General features: G+C 34.0%; 1 protein-coding gene across 2 annotated transcripts in view; it reads right to left on the reverse strand.

Annotated features, from left to right (window-relative positions):
- Positions 1–265: 265 nt before the first annotated feature.
- LOC121388040 (nibrin-like) overlaps positions 266–12,503 on the reverse strand; it is a 29,467-nt gene continuing 17,229 nt past the window's right edge. Inside the window, exons 13-18 of one of the 2 annotated variants that reach the window (XM_041519239.1) lie at positions 11,685–11,863; positions 8,028–8,099; positions 4,303–4,491; positions 3,480–3,593; positions 1,930–1,979; positions 266–775 (exon numbers count right to left, since the gene is read on the reverse strand). In XM_041519239.1, coding sequence (XP_041375173.1) covers positions 736–775; positions 1,930–1,979; positions 3,480–3,593; positions 4,303–4,491; positions 8,028–8,099; positions 11,685–11,863 — 644 coding nt within the window. In that variant the 3' untranslated portion in view covers positions 266–735. The remainder of the gene's footprint in view (positions 776–1,929; positions 1,980–3,479; positions 3,594–4,302; positions 4,492–8,027; positions 8,100–11,684; positions 11,864–12,503) is intronic. The other variant, XM_041519240.1, reaches the window with a different exon arrangement.

Here is a 12,503-nt window from a genome sequence, read left to right on the forward strand (position 1 = left end):
TAATAAATGAGTGCAATACTTTATCATCAGAAATAGGCATCTGAAGCAGTGAAGGGGGCGAGACGTAGCCCAGTGATACAGTGCTCGCTTGATGCACGATCGGTGTGGGATCGATCCCTGTTGTTGGGCCCATTGAGCTATTTCTTGTTCCAGCCAGTGCTCCACAACTGGTATATCAAAGGCCATGGTATATACTACCCTGTCTGTGGGATGGTGCATATAAAAGATCCCTTGCTGCTAATCGAAAAGAGTAGCCCATGAAGTGGCGACAGCGGGTTAGCTCTCTCAATATCTGTATGGTCCTTAACCATATGTCTGACGCCATATAACCGTAAATACAATGTGCTAAGTGCGTCGTTAAATAAAACATTTCTTTCTTTCTGAAGCGGTGAGGCCAGGGAGCGGTCTGACCCTTCCAACTCTGACCCCCCCATCCCCCCCCCCCATACTAACAGCACCATTTATCATGCGTGATAAAGATAAATATTATTTTACATTTGATGCAAGTTTGAAGAATTAGAATTGATTAGTATAATTAATAATCTTTTTTTCTCTCTTTTTAAAATTAAGTGAAAGATTTAAAAATATATAATCAACATGCAATTATTGTGTTCTCCAAAAAGGTAATGTAATCAATTTACATGATGTAACAGTCTTTTGTACAAGCATTTTAATTGGCTCAAAATTACCATGGAACAACTACTCACAAAAAGTGAGGAAACACTGCAGGTAAAACTATCTTGAATGTTTTCTACGTGATGCTGATGGTTCCCAGCTGAAAACAAAACATTTAAAAACAAAACATAATAAAAATTCCACTTCATGAGGTTAACATAAATCAAGGACTCAATTCTCTTTTCAAAACAACAAAGGCAACAATGTTTTAGTTGCAGGTCAAGCAAAAATATACTACTTTGCTATCATTAAGTTAAAAGTCTGGGAAAAAAACCCCAACCCAGTCCTGAGTTTTCAGCACTAAATTAATTAATTTACACTCTTTTCTTTTCTTATTGTTTCATTTTCAATCTTTTTACATAGTTTATCTGATGATCACAACAGTAATTTTAAATACAAGTTAGCTTTATTGTTCCTGAATATATATTGTTGAGAAAACAATTCCATATTATTTAACCACTGAATAGTTCATACATATAAAATAGGACTGTATTTCTGCCAGAAAGAAATTTGTGGATATGGCACTGTGAAATTGAATGCAACCAATAAACAGGGGGTATGGGGGGCCTCCCCAAGAAAGAAAATGGATTACGTGTAGGGTTAGTGTTAAGAAAATCATACGGTTAACTTACACACAAAAATCATATTATTCATACATATCTAGCATTAGTACCACAACAATAACTTACAAAACGCATGCAGAATTATCTCCCCTTGCCGGATGTATAACGTACACCCATGCATAGGCAGACCGTATATATATCCTTGTTATCGATTCAAGTCCGGAGTAATTGAATCAAGGAAGACCTTCCTCGTGGCGGGTGGGAGGTAACACTTATTATGCTAGTACTAGGTAAGTATGAATAATAATTTAAATTAGAAACAAATTTTCTAAGTCTTATTCAACTTACCGTACTAGCACAACAACAACGCTATAACAGATGTGATGTAACACTGTGAATTTAACATTAAATGGAGGTGGTAAGAAACAAGGACTTACCCATTCAAAGTAATGATACAGTTAATAGAAAATCGCATCATACGAGGATACATGTATGTGTTGAATGCGTCGTTAAATAAAACATTTCCTTCATACGAGGATATATACGGTCTGCCCATGTGCGGGTGTACATTATGCATCCGGCAAGGGGAGATAATTTTGCAGTGTAGGTTATGACTCGGGATCGTATAGCATTGTTGTTGTGTTAGTATAGAAGTTGAATAAGACTATGAACATTATTACTTGATACTCACTTAAATAAGTCTTGTGCTTCCCTGTCCCTTTCCTGTTGTTGACTCTCGGCCTAGAAATAAATAATTTCATAGGGCTTGAACTTAAGAAGTTGTTAGCTAAGGCAGTTTTGAAATGACTTTGCTACAGGCAAACATGCTCACTTAGGTCAAATTTTGACACTTCATATGGTCATTTTAAAAAAGCAACTTTTACAGTAAACACAACATTAAAAAACACAAATAACTGATGGCCATACTTTTATCCAGTGGTTAAAAACTGCCAGACTAAAAGCCCCCGACCTGTGGCAATTTCTGTCGGTGTCGCTAAGTTCAAGCCATGATAACATATCCAGTGTCATATAATAGGTTTTAACGTCAATGACAGTCAGTCACTTTTCGCACTCTTGCTTTGGCTTCATACACAATAAATATAACATATCTTATCATAACTTCACTTGAAATCCGTATTTCGTAAATTGTACAATTTTTTAATCATAAGATTTTCTTAAGATACAGTCCGGTGCTTTACTGATTCTGAAAAAAAAAGAGAAAAAAAAAAAAAAGAGGACTTTTTCCAACATTCTTTAAACAGACATGTCATGCACCACAATTTATTATTACTGTAAAAAGAGATGCAAAGTGATGTCACTGAAATAAAAAATTAGCTATATTATTACAATGCTTTGCTATATTAAAATAAAAACTGGTCTACTTACCTTGACATCTCTCAAATTAGTTCCGAGAGCACACAACAGTTTACAGGTTGGTGTATGTTTTTATTTTATATAATTACAAAATATTAACTTTTAATTATTTTTTTTTTTTTTTATTAAGTTTTAAAAGATGAAAGAAATAAAAAAGTACTTTTTCTGAAATGTATCATATCACAAAATATATTTATTGTGTACAAAGCCAAAACAAGGGTGCAAAGAGTGACTGTCGTTGACCATAGTCATTCATGTTTGTTACACTTTAAACACAGGATGTTTTGATGTTAAAAAAGACTTGGGTACTTTTCATGTAAACTGAATTTTCTTACAAAACCTTCATAAAAGTAATTGTTTGTTCTTTAATGCCTATACATGACGATTTACAGACTGCTGAAATAAAATTTCATATGGCAAGTAGCCTCTTTGATCTTTTCAGTTGTAATGACTAACAGCTATTAGAAACTTATTTTCTGCTATTTTTCTACATTTTAGGAAACATTTGAAATTTAATTCTCACTATCAATTCACTTGTTTTCTTTTTCCGTCAATTGTTTTATTTTTTAAGATAATAATAAATACAAAAAATATAAACAAAGTGGAGTTTTGGGCTATAGCAACTCAATATTTTTTAACTTGACTCAAAATTGTTTATTGTCTGTGCTGAGCAGTTGACGATGAGAGAAAATCTAAAGACTTAACAACACCCATCACCAGTTTAAAATATAAATTAAAGAACGATTCTCATAATCCCTCTGATCTGGAAAGGCATTTTTTCTATACGAGTCTGGATCATCTTTAAAAACTAACATACATGTACAGGTATTTTGTCATATGATTAATATTTTTTTAATTCCCTCTCACATCAAGAGCTTCTTTAAACCAGTCATCAAGATCTCTTCGTTGACTACCGGAATGTATCACAAGGTCACTTCCACCAATAATATTCGGTAAACGATTTGAGCCAGCATGGTTAATCTAAAAACAAAAATCAAAGGATACAGTTATAAAAATTGGTGATATTACATTAGATATTTTAGTGTTTTTTTTATTAATCTGTTAAATTAATCACAATTTGGATTAAAATTAATAGGTTATTTTTCTAATATCTGGTAAAATGTTTGTTTTTATCAAAATTTAAAGTTCCAATTTCAGTATATTTTAAAATTTAAATATAGAATATTTGTAGATCAGCCAGTTTTACTTTTTCCCCCCTATATACCCCATTCTTTGCTTAGACTGACTGTTATGCATAATCTTGACCACATGCAAATATGAATTTAGACCATACATTTATCTGACCTCAGCTGAGATATTATTTGACGAAAATGTAGTTACTTTTAATGCATTAAAAACGATGATGAGACCTGTCATGTGACATCAAAGTTAAATATTACTACATTACTTTATAAGGAAAACGGGGTGGAACATAGTACAAAAAAGGGAAAGTGCTCTCCTGATGTACGGTTGGTGTGGGATCTATCCCCATTGGTATATCAAAGGCTGTGGTACGTGCTATCCTGTCTGGGATGGTGCATATAAGAGATCCATTGCTACTAATGAAAAAATAAAGGTTTCCTCTCTTAAGATTTATCAAAATTACCAAAAGTTTGACATCCAATAGCCGATGATTAATAAATCAATGTGCTCTAGTGGTGTCGTTAAACAAACCAAACTTTAAAACAACCTTTTTGAATTTTTTGAAATTCTTGACTAGTTTTCCTTTCCACTTGACATATCCATCAGGAACATCCTTATCATGGCCTCGTGCCCGGGGTTGTAATGGTCGTTTGACAAGGTCAACAAACACCGTTACAACAACATTCTGAGGCAAATCGGCTTCTTTCTCATACAATTCAGACTTGATAACTTGATGCTATACAAATTAAAACAAACAAAAAATAGACCAAAAAAGAGAGAAGTATTTTTACATTTCATTTCATACAAGCATTCTGAGAGTAATGCCAAAGCAATACTTGAACCCAACTCATCCCAACAAATTTCCGTATATTCTAAGTTCAAGGACCATAACTCAGTCAAAAATGTGTAAATTGCCATGATCAAGCTAGATACAAAGTTTTAGCATTTTGAGAGTACAGTAAAGTAAAGTACACTTGTAATGAACATGCTTAGAACGAACTGATCATAAAGTCCCGTTTTATCTCCATATACATTAATTACATTAATAACCAACTTCTGCAAATGTGTATAACGAACTACTGCTATAACGAACTAACTCGTTATAAGAGTACTTTACTGTATAAAGAAATACATGTCCACAACTGGTCCTAACATATTTTTGTATCTCCTAAGTTCAAGGGCCATAACTGTCAAAAATGGGTAAATAGCCAAAAAAGTCAAACTTGATCTGTAACAGTAAATGACACAATTATATTCAAAATTTCAGCACAATATTTTGAAGCATTGCGAAAAATAAGTCCGGAAAAATACAATCTAATTAAAATTAGCTCCACTATTACATGTGGATCTAACAGCAGCCCATTGGAGCTCATGTCCAGTTGACCTTTCATTCGACCAATCAAAACCTTACTTGCAAAATCATGCCAGTAATTTGAAAAGAATTTGAAAACATTCAGGATTATGCCGAGGGTATATGAAATGATTCGGGTGAATTACGAAGTATGCCAGAAACTAATTGCAATATAAAATTTTAGATAAAATTTGTTTCAGGATGAAACAAAAAACCGTGATGGTATAGCCATAAAATCTGTTTATACTAGTATACAATCCAGAGTTTATTACTGCACTTTTCCCCCTGTTTTTTCAATGTTGAAATAGACCAACAAGTTCACCTATTGCATAAATACCGTATTTGACCGGAAATAAGCCCAGGGGGCCAAGACAACTCATTGTGAGCTTGGCATGGGGTGGGCTTATTCCCAGACAAGGGGCCAGTTTTGTTGAAACATTTTTTAATAATAATAATTAAAATAAATAACAATACTTAAATGAACTAGGAAGAAAAAAAAAACGTTTAGTAGCACATCTATTAATTAGTGTTCCATTTGTTATTAATAAATAATAATTGTTTATTAATTAAATTGTGGTTTTTTTTTACTAGTATCTAATTATCAGAAACACACCTTCTATGTTACAATTACTTACCAGTGCTGTTTATTTACATCCAAAATTTAATGCTGAGAAGACTTAAAACAACAGCAATTAACAACAAACTCTTTGTATGCACACGTTTCTGACACAGGCAGCCAGCTTACACTACAAAGAATTGTCAATCTAAGGTCATTGTTCTTAGCCAATCAGAATAAGGTATTTGCTTAATTAGCATTAACTGCGGACCCAGTGTGGTGGTAAAAATAGACATTGGTTTTTAGTTCATACTTGGGCTTGGATACTTCAGAGAAATACTGCAGGCAGGAAATTGAAAACAATGTTACAAACTGTTATTGTTAGACTGCTAAATCTCACTGGTGGTAAAATATTGTGTTACATTTGTGTTTAATTATCTTTTAAATGAACTTTGAGCAAACTTGCAATTTCATGTTATTTATAAGGTGACGAAGTTGGGGGTGGGCTTATTTACGAATGAGGGCCTAATTTCTTAAATGCTATCAAAACGGAGGTGGGCTTATTCAAAGACATGGGCTTATTTCCGGTCAAATACGGTAGTCTCGCCCGATATTTTTAGAATTTGTATGCTCCCGAATAACGCTATAAAAGGCGAAGTGTAATTGGTCGATATTAAAATTGTTATTTATAGATCAAATATCACCTGGACATGGGAAGCCACACAATGCTGTTAGATCTACTGGTAGACCCAGTAGAGCTAATTTTAATCAGATGAAACCTTGATGTAGACCTCTCTTTTTGGACTGGTAAGGGACTTTTAAACTTTACAACTTTAATACTGTAATACTATTGGTATACATACCCTGTAGAAGAAATATTAATTTCTTGCAAGTAATATTTTTAATTGAAAAACAATTTATGCATATATTTATAGTAATAAAGGTTAACTGTTGTGACAGACTATCCCACATAGCATGGCCTTTGATATACCAGTTGTGGTGCACTGGCTGGAACAAGAAATAGCCCAATGGGCCCACTGAGGGGGGACTGATCTGAGACCAACCCGTATCAGGTGAATGCTATGACTATATGTAAGAATTAACAAATATTTGACATCCAATAGCCGAGGAGCGGGATATAGCCTTTTGGTAAATCACTCTCTTGATGCATGGTCGGTCTAGGATCGATCCCCGTCGGTGGGCCCCATTAGGTTATTTCTTGTCTCAGCCAGTGCACAATGATTGGTATATGAAAGGCTGTGGTATGTACTATCCTGTCTGTGGGATGGTGCATATAACAGATCCCTTGCTACTAATGAAATACATTTAGCAGGTTTCCTCTCTAACCGGCCTCAGTGGTGTAGTGGTTAGGCCATCGGTCTACAGGCTGGTAGGTACTGGGTTCGGATCCCAGTCAAGGCATGGAATTTTTAATCCAGATACCGACTCCAAACCCTGAGTGAGTGCTCCACAAGGCTCAATGGGTAGGTGTAAACCACTTGCACCGACCAGTGATCCATAACTGGTTCAACAAAGGCCATGGTTTGTGCTATCCTGCCTGTGGGAAGCACAAATAAAAGATCCCTTGCTGCTAATCGGAAAGAGTAGCCCATGTAGTGGTGACAGCGGGTTTCCTCTCAAAATCTGTGTGATCCATAACCGTATGTAAATAAAATGTGTTGACTGCATCGTTAAATAAAACATTTCTTTCTTTTGTTTCCTCTCTATGACTGTGAAAATGACCATGTGTTTGACATCAAATAGCCGATGATGAATAAATCAATGTGCTCTAGTGGTGTCATTAAACAAAACAAACTTTTTTCCCAATAGCCGATGATTAATAAATCAATATGCTCCAGTGGTGTTGTTATAAAAAACACTAACTTTTTAATCAGACTGAGTGTGACTGTTTACACAGCATAAGCAATTTACAATTTTGATAATTTTTTAGTATTTCTACAAAGATTATGCATTTTTTTATTACAAATAAATGTATAACATAAACATAAAGCACTTGTATCAATGGTATATAGTACCTTTTAAACTGAAGAATATTTAGGGTACCAGCAAGCATATGACAGCTATTGTGTTTGGAAGAAAACCCTTTTCCTTTACTTTTGTTTAGCTTAGACTTGAATACAATTATACAGACAGATCAATATCACATTACCAATAATGCATATTTAGTTATTTCATTTAACTTGAAAACTAGTAAACATTTCTGTCAATCTATCAGGTTATGAAATGTTATGAAGAGACCCACAAATTGAAATATTAACCTTTTTTGTTTTTAAATCTGTAAAGGTTATGCAATATTGAAAATAGAAAAAAAAAGGCTCAAGAGATGAAATATACAGATATTAACCTTAATTGGTTTTCTGGTGGTAAGAAAGCCAGCTGGCACATCACCATTGACAACAGGACAGCTGTCGGCTACCTGTAACAAAGCAAATCAAACATATACAGCACAAGAGCAAAAATTGGTTCTAGCTGTGTTCGAGATTAAGGCCAGTATCCCAGCTGGATACAACATTTCAAAATTGGTATCCCACCTGAGAATTTAGTATTATATGGTATCCTGGTCGGCTACCTGGTTCTTGAGCAAATCAAATCATCTAAATAACAAGGCATCCCCGGGATCGGGATACCGTTAATCCAAACATACACATATATTAAACTTCTTCTTTTTTAAAATTAGTACATGTATATCCCACAAGATGTGACCAATTAAATGTCACACAATCTTGACGCAGCAAATAATTGTGTATATTAAAAAATGGTTAATCTAGAATTATAATTTTATTTTTTTTTTTCTGAGAATAAGAGTATAGATACATATACACTGTAGATTTAAGCAAAAAACGAATTAGCACAAATAAATGTCAAATCTACCATAAAACGTTTTCAGGGCACAATATTTCAAAATCTGAGGTAAGCGTAAGTCGGTTCACATGGTTTTTACCTAGGTAACCAATTGTTCAGTTTGTGTGAATTATATTTGTGTAACCCGTGGGTTAACCTGATCAGTTACCTCAAAGTTATGTTGAAATTATATTTTAAATACATGATTTTTAGCTCAAACATAAAGTTAAAACAAAATACAAAAAACAACATTTTATAGAACAGTTTCTTTAATACTTGCTATTTGGCACTGATAATGTTTAAAATTTGGTATACAGCAGATTAAAAAAAAAAAAAAAAAAACAAATGTACAGTTACTCTGACCAACATGTATAAAACAGTCAACTCACTGATCAATACACAACTCACTGACCAGTGCATGATTAGATTAATAAAAATAAATTTTATAATAACATAAAAAGAAAGACCACCATTTGACACTGATATTACTGAAATCCTTTTTGAAATACCACTTTCTTTTTTTTATTATTAATACATGTACCTCCAGATTTTTTGTTTGTTTTGCAGTCCATGCTACTTTCACTTTATCGATGGTACATTCCAAATATTTGTTTATTAAAGCTCATTATTCATGTTAGTATTTTTCAACTTTTGTGACACTTTTGGAGTTCTGTTTATGTTAAAACGGTTTTCAACATTTCTAAATTACTGGAAATCCAATATTATGTCTACATATATTCCTTTAGAGATAAAATAGCATCAGACAACTTAGCCGTCCCCAGCGGTCCTAGTCCGAAGGGACGTAGTAAGTGTGGGGTTTTTTTTTACATCCGAATAATATTACATATCCTATATATAGCTGGTATTCTAAACTTGTGGCATCATGTTTCAACTGTTTCTCAACCGAAATAGTGCAACAAATGGACACACAAACCAAAAATGTATAACCTACCGTACTCACTAAATCCTGATTGAAGTACTTGCATCATTATTAACTAAATGAATGTTCCAATGACAATATAAAAAATTTGCCCGCCATTATAAATTTATTAAATAGAGACAAGTAACTCGCCCTGCACATTAAGAAAAGTATTGATTTAATATGCTAATTACAGTGGTCCATGCACTTTTTGCTCGACTCCATACTGAGCATTTAGTTTTAGACTGGTCGCATATTACAAATGTTGCAATATAACGTTGTCTACTGGTTTGCTGCGCATCGATTATCTAAAAATCAGTATAAAACATCTGTCGGAATACTAGTAGTATGTCTGCGTGAATACACTTCCTGTAATCGTGAAGCTTGCAAGATTTTAATTTCTGAACGTCTAGAGGTCACAACGTAACCGATTTGCGGTTAGTGTAAATTTAATTTTGCGTAACCGACAAGCGATCAGAACAGCGGTTCATGTGAAATATTGTGCCCTGTTTTTCGGTTAACTGTGATGAACATCCATAGGTGTAACTATAATATAATAAACTACATTTGACTGACCTAGAACTTATAGAGTGTAAGAAACAGATCTAACAGATTGAGATAAAGTAGTGTTTCCCTAGAAATTAGGTAAGGCATGGTAGATCAAACACTTTGGGGGCATTTTCACCATTTTCGGTGCACTTGTTTTTCATTAGAAATATTTTTTAAATTAAAATAAACATTAATGTAATTTATGTGCTCGCTTTAATAAATGAATGGCAAAATATATAAAAGGCATATTTTATTAATTAATAATACCTTTTTGGGTGTTTTATAGAGGCCATTTTAGAATTAATTAGTGAAAAAGGCTTGTTTAATCTCAGGGCAGCATGGTGCTGATTGAGGCAAGATGGTGCTAGATTATTGAGGCATGGTGCTGCACCATGCTAAAACAAGCTATGGAAAACACTATAAAGACATTTGATTGTACATGCTTGTTTTCAGATTTAGGGTTATTTATATTCAAGACATAGTAAAATCACAATGCGATACTGAACAAAATGTTCCCTGTACAGTATATGATGCAACATTAAAGTGACCCAACAACCCATAGTTGGGTTCTTAAAAGTTGGTAATTGTAGCTAACCGCGGGCCCATTGGGCTATTTCTCACTCCAGCCAGTGCACCACGACTGGTACATCAAAGGCCGTGGTATGTGCTATCCTGTCTATGGGATGGTGCATATAAAAGATCCCTTGCTGCTAATCAGAAAGAGCAATTCATGAAGTGGCGACAGCGGGTTTCCTCCCTCAATATCTGTGTGGTCATTAACCATATGTCCGACGCCATATAAACGTAAATAAAATGGGTTGAGTGCATCATTAAATAAAACATTTCCTTCTTTGTAGCTAACAGACATGCTTAGTAGTAACAGAGTATGACAAATATTTTGAAAAGTCACTAGCCACAGGGCTAGTGGTTTTGTGAAAACCACTAGCCCACCAAGATAAAGCACTAGCCCAAATTCTTGATCAATTATAACTGGATTTTTATCTAATTTTTGTAAGATTACACATTTACGAGTATAACAGTAAAATGAAACAAACACTTAAATTATGTTTTAACTTTCAGTTTTGTCGTGTTGTACGTTTGGTCTTTTGTCCAGTGTGATCCATCGTTATTGTCCCGTTTTCGCTTTTGCCCACTCCCGAGGAAAAATAATTGATTAAACTCATGGTTGGTATCTAAAACCACTATCAAAATAATTAAATTTAAATGAGGGTACGACAGTGTGACACACGGTAATAGAGATAAGGAGAGGGGGTGGGAAACCACTAGCCCACAGGGCTAGTGGTTTTGCGTTTCTCACTAGCCCGAACTTAAAAACCACTAGCCACGGGTGTCGGGCTAGCGGATTTGTCGAACTCTGGTAGTAATTACCATCAACTCCAAGAACACTCAACTGCTGGCTTGTCCAGTTCCTTTCACATTATTCTGGTTACACTATCCACACAATTAATCAGTGCATTCCCCCTAAGTAAGTAAACGCGACTCTTTCGATTTTTTTGTCTAATTTTAATCAATCTAAAATATCATAAAAAATAGAAAAACCCATGAAAATAATACTTACCAATTCATGTATGAACTTTATTCTATGTATTTATAAAACATTTAAGTGAATATATGCGAGTATAAATTATAAACTTGTACCCACTCAATGTGTTATCTATCGCTGTAACAAACCTGGTAAACTGGGTCATCAACAGCAATGCCTGCCACATCTGGTTTTACTGACGACATACCCTGCTCCGCTTTCTTCTGCTTTGTAACCCCACTGCCCACATTTTCCTCTTTAATCTTGTGTTTCCTTGGTGACTGTTCGGGTCTTTCAGAGTCCACAAACATATGAGGAGAAGAACTGCCTGCAATGATGTATGTATGTTAGTAATAAAATAACAATAATATCACAAAAGTTAAACAGCCATTCTCAATTATTTGATTATTTTTCATATTAAAACCTTTACGATAGGAATGGAACAATGTTTAAAGGGACATTCCCGAGTTTGCTGAATTGAAAGATGTTTCCGACTAATAAAATATTTCTACTATTAAACTTACATATTATAAATATTTTCTTGTTTAGAATATCAGTGTCTGTATATTCAATGTGTTTCTGATCATCTTAATATTTGCAAGACGCCCAAACTGGATTTTGTCTTCAAATAATTTTGTACGTACGAAATTGTTTTAAAAATCTCTTTTTAAGAAATAAAATGAAATTTAACCTAGTACCAATATTAGAACGATCAGAAGCCCTAGTCGTCAAAACGTCTGTTAGTCGATAACATCTTAAAAATTGCAGCAAACTCAGGAATGTCCCTTTAATGATGCCTTATTAAAAACCACACCACATTATAAGCTAAGGTAACAGTTATTTATTTATATATACACAGTTTTTGCAACACCTGTGAGGAAACCCAATACCTCCACATAGTCTACTGTTACCAAAAATATGGGTGTGGCTAATCTTTGACATGCTTCTATCAGAGAACTGTTCAAGCA

Source organism: Gigantopelta aegis, chromosome 14 (genome assembly GCF_016097555.1).
Source record: "Gigantopelta aegis isolate Gae_Host chromosome 14, Gae_host_genome, whole genome shotgun sequence".
Taxonomy (NCBI): Eukaryota; Metazoa; Mollusca; class Gastropoda; order Neomphalida; family Peltospiridae; genus Gigantopelta; species Gigantopelta aegis.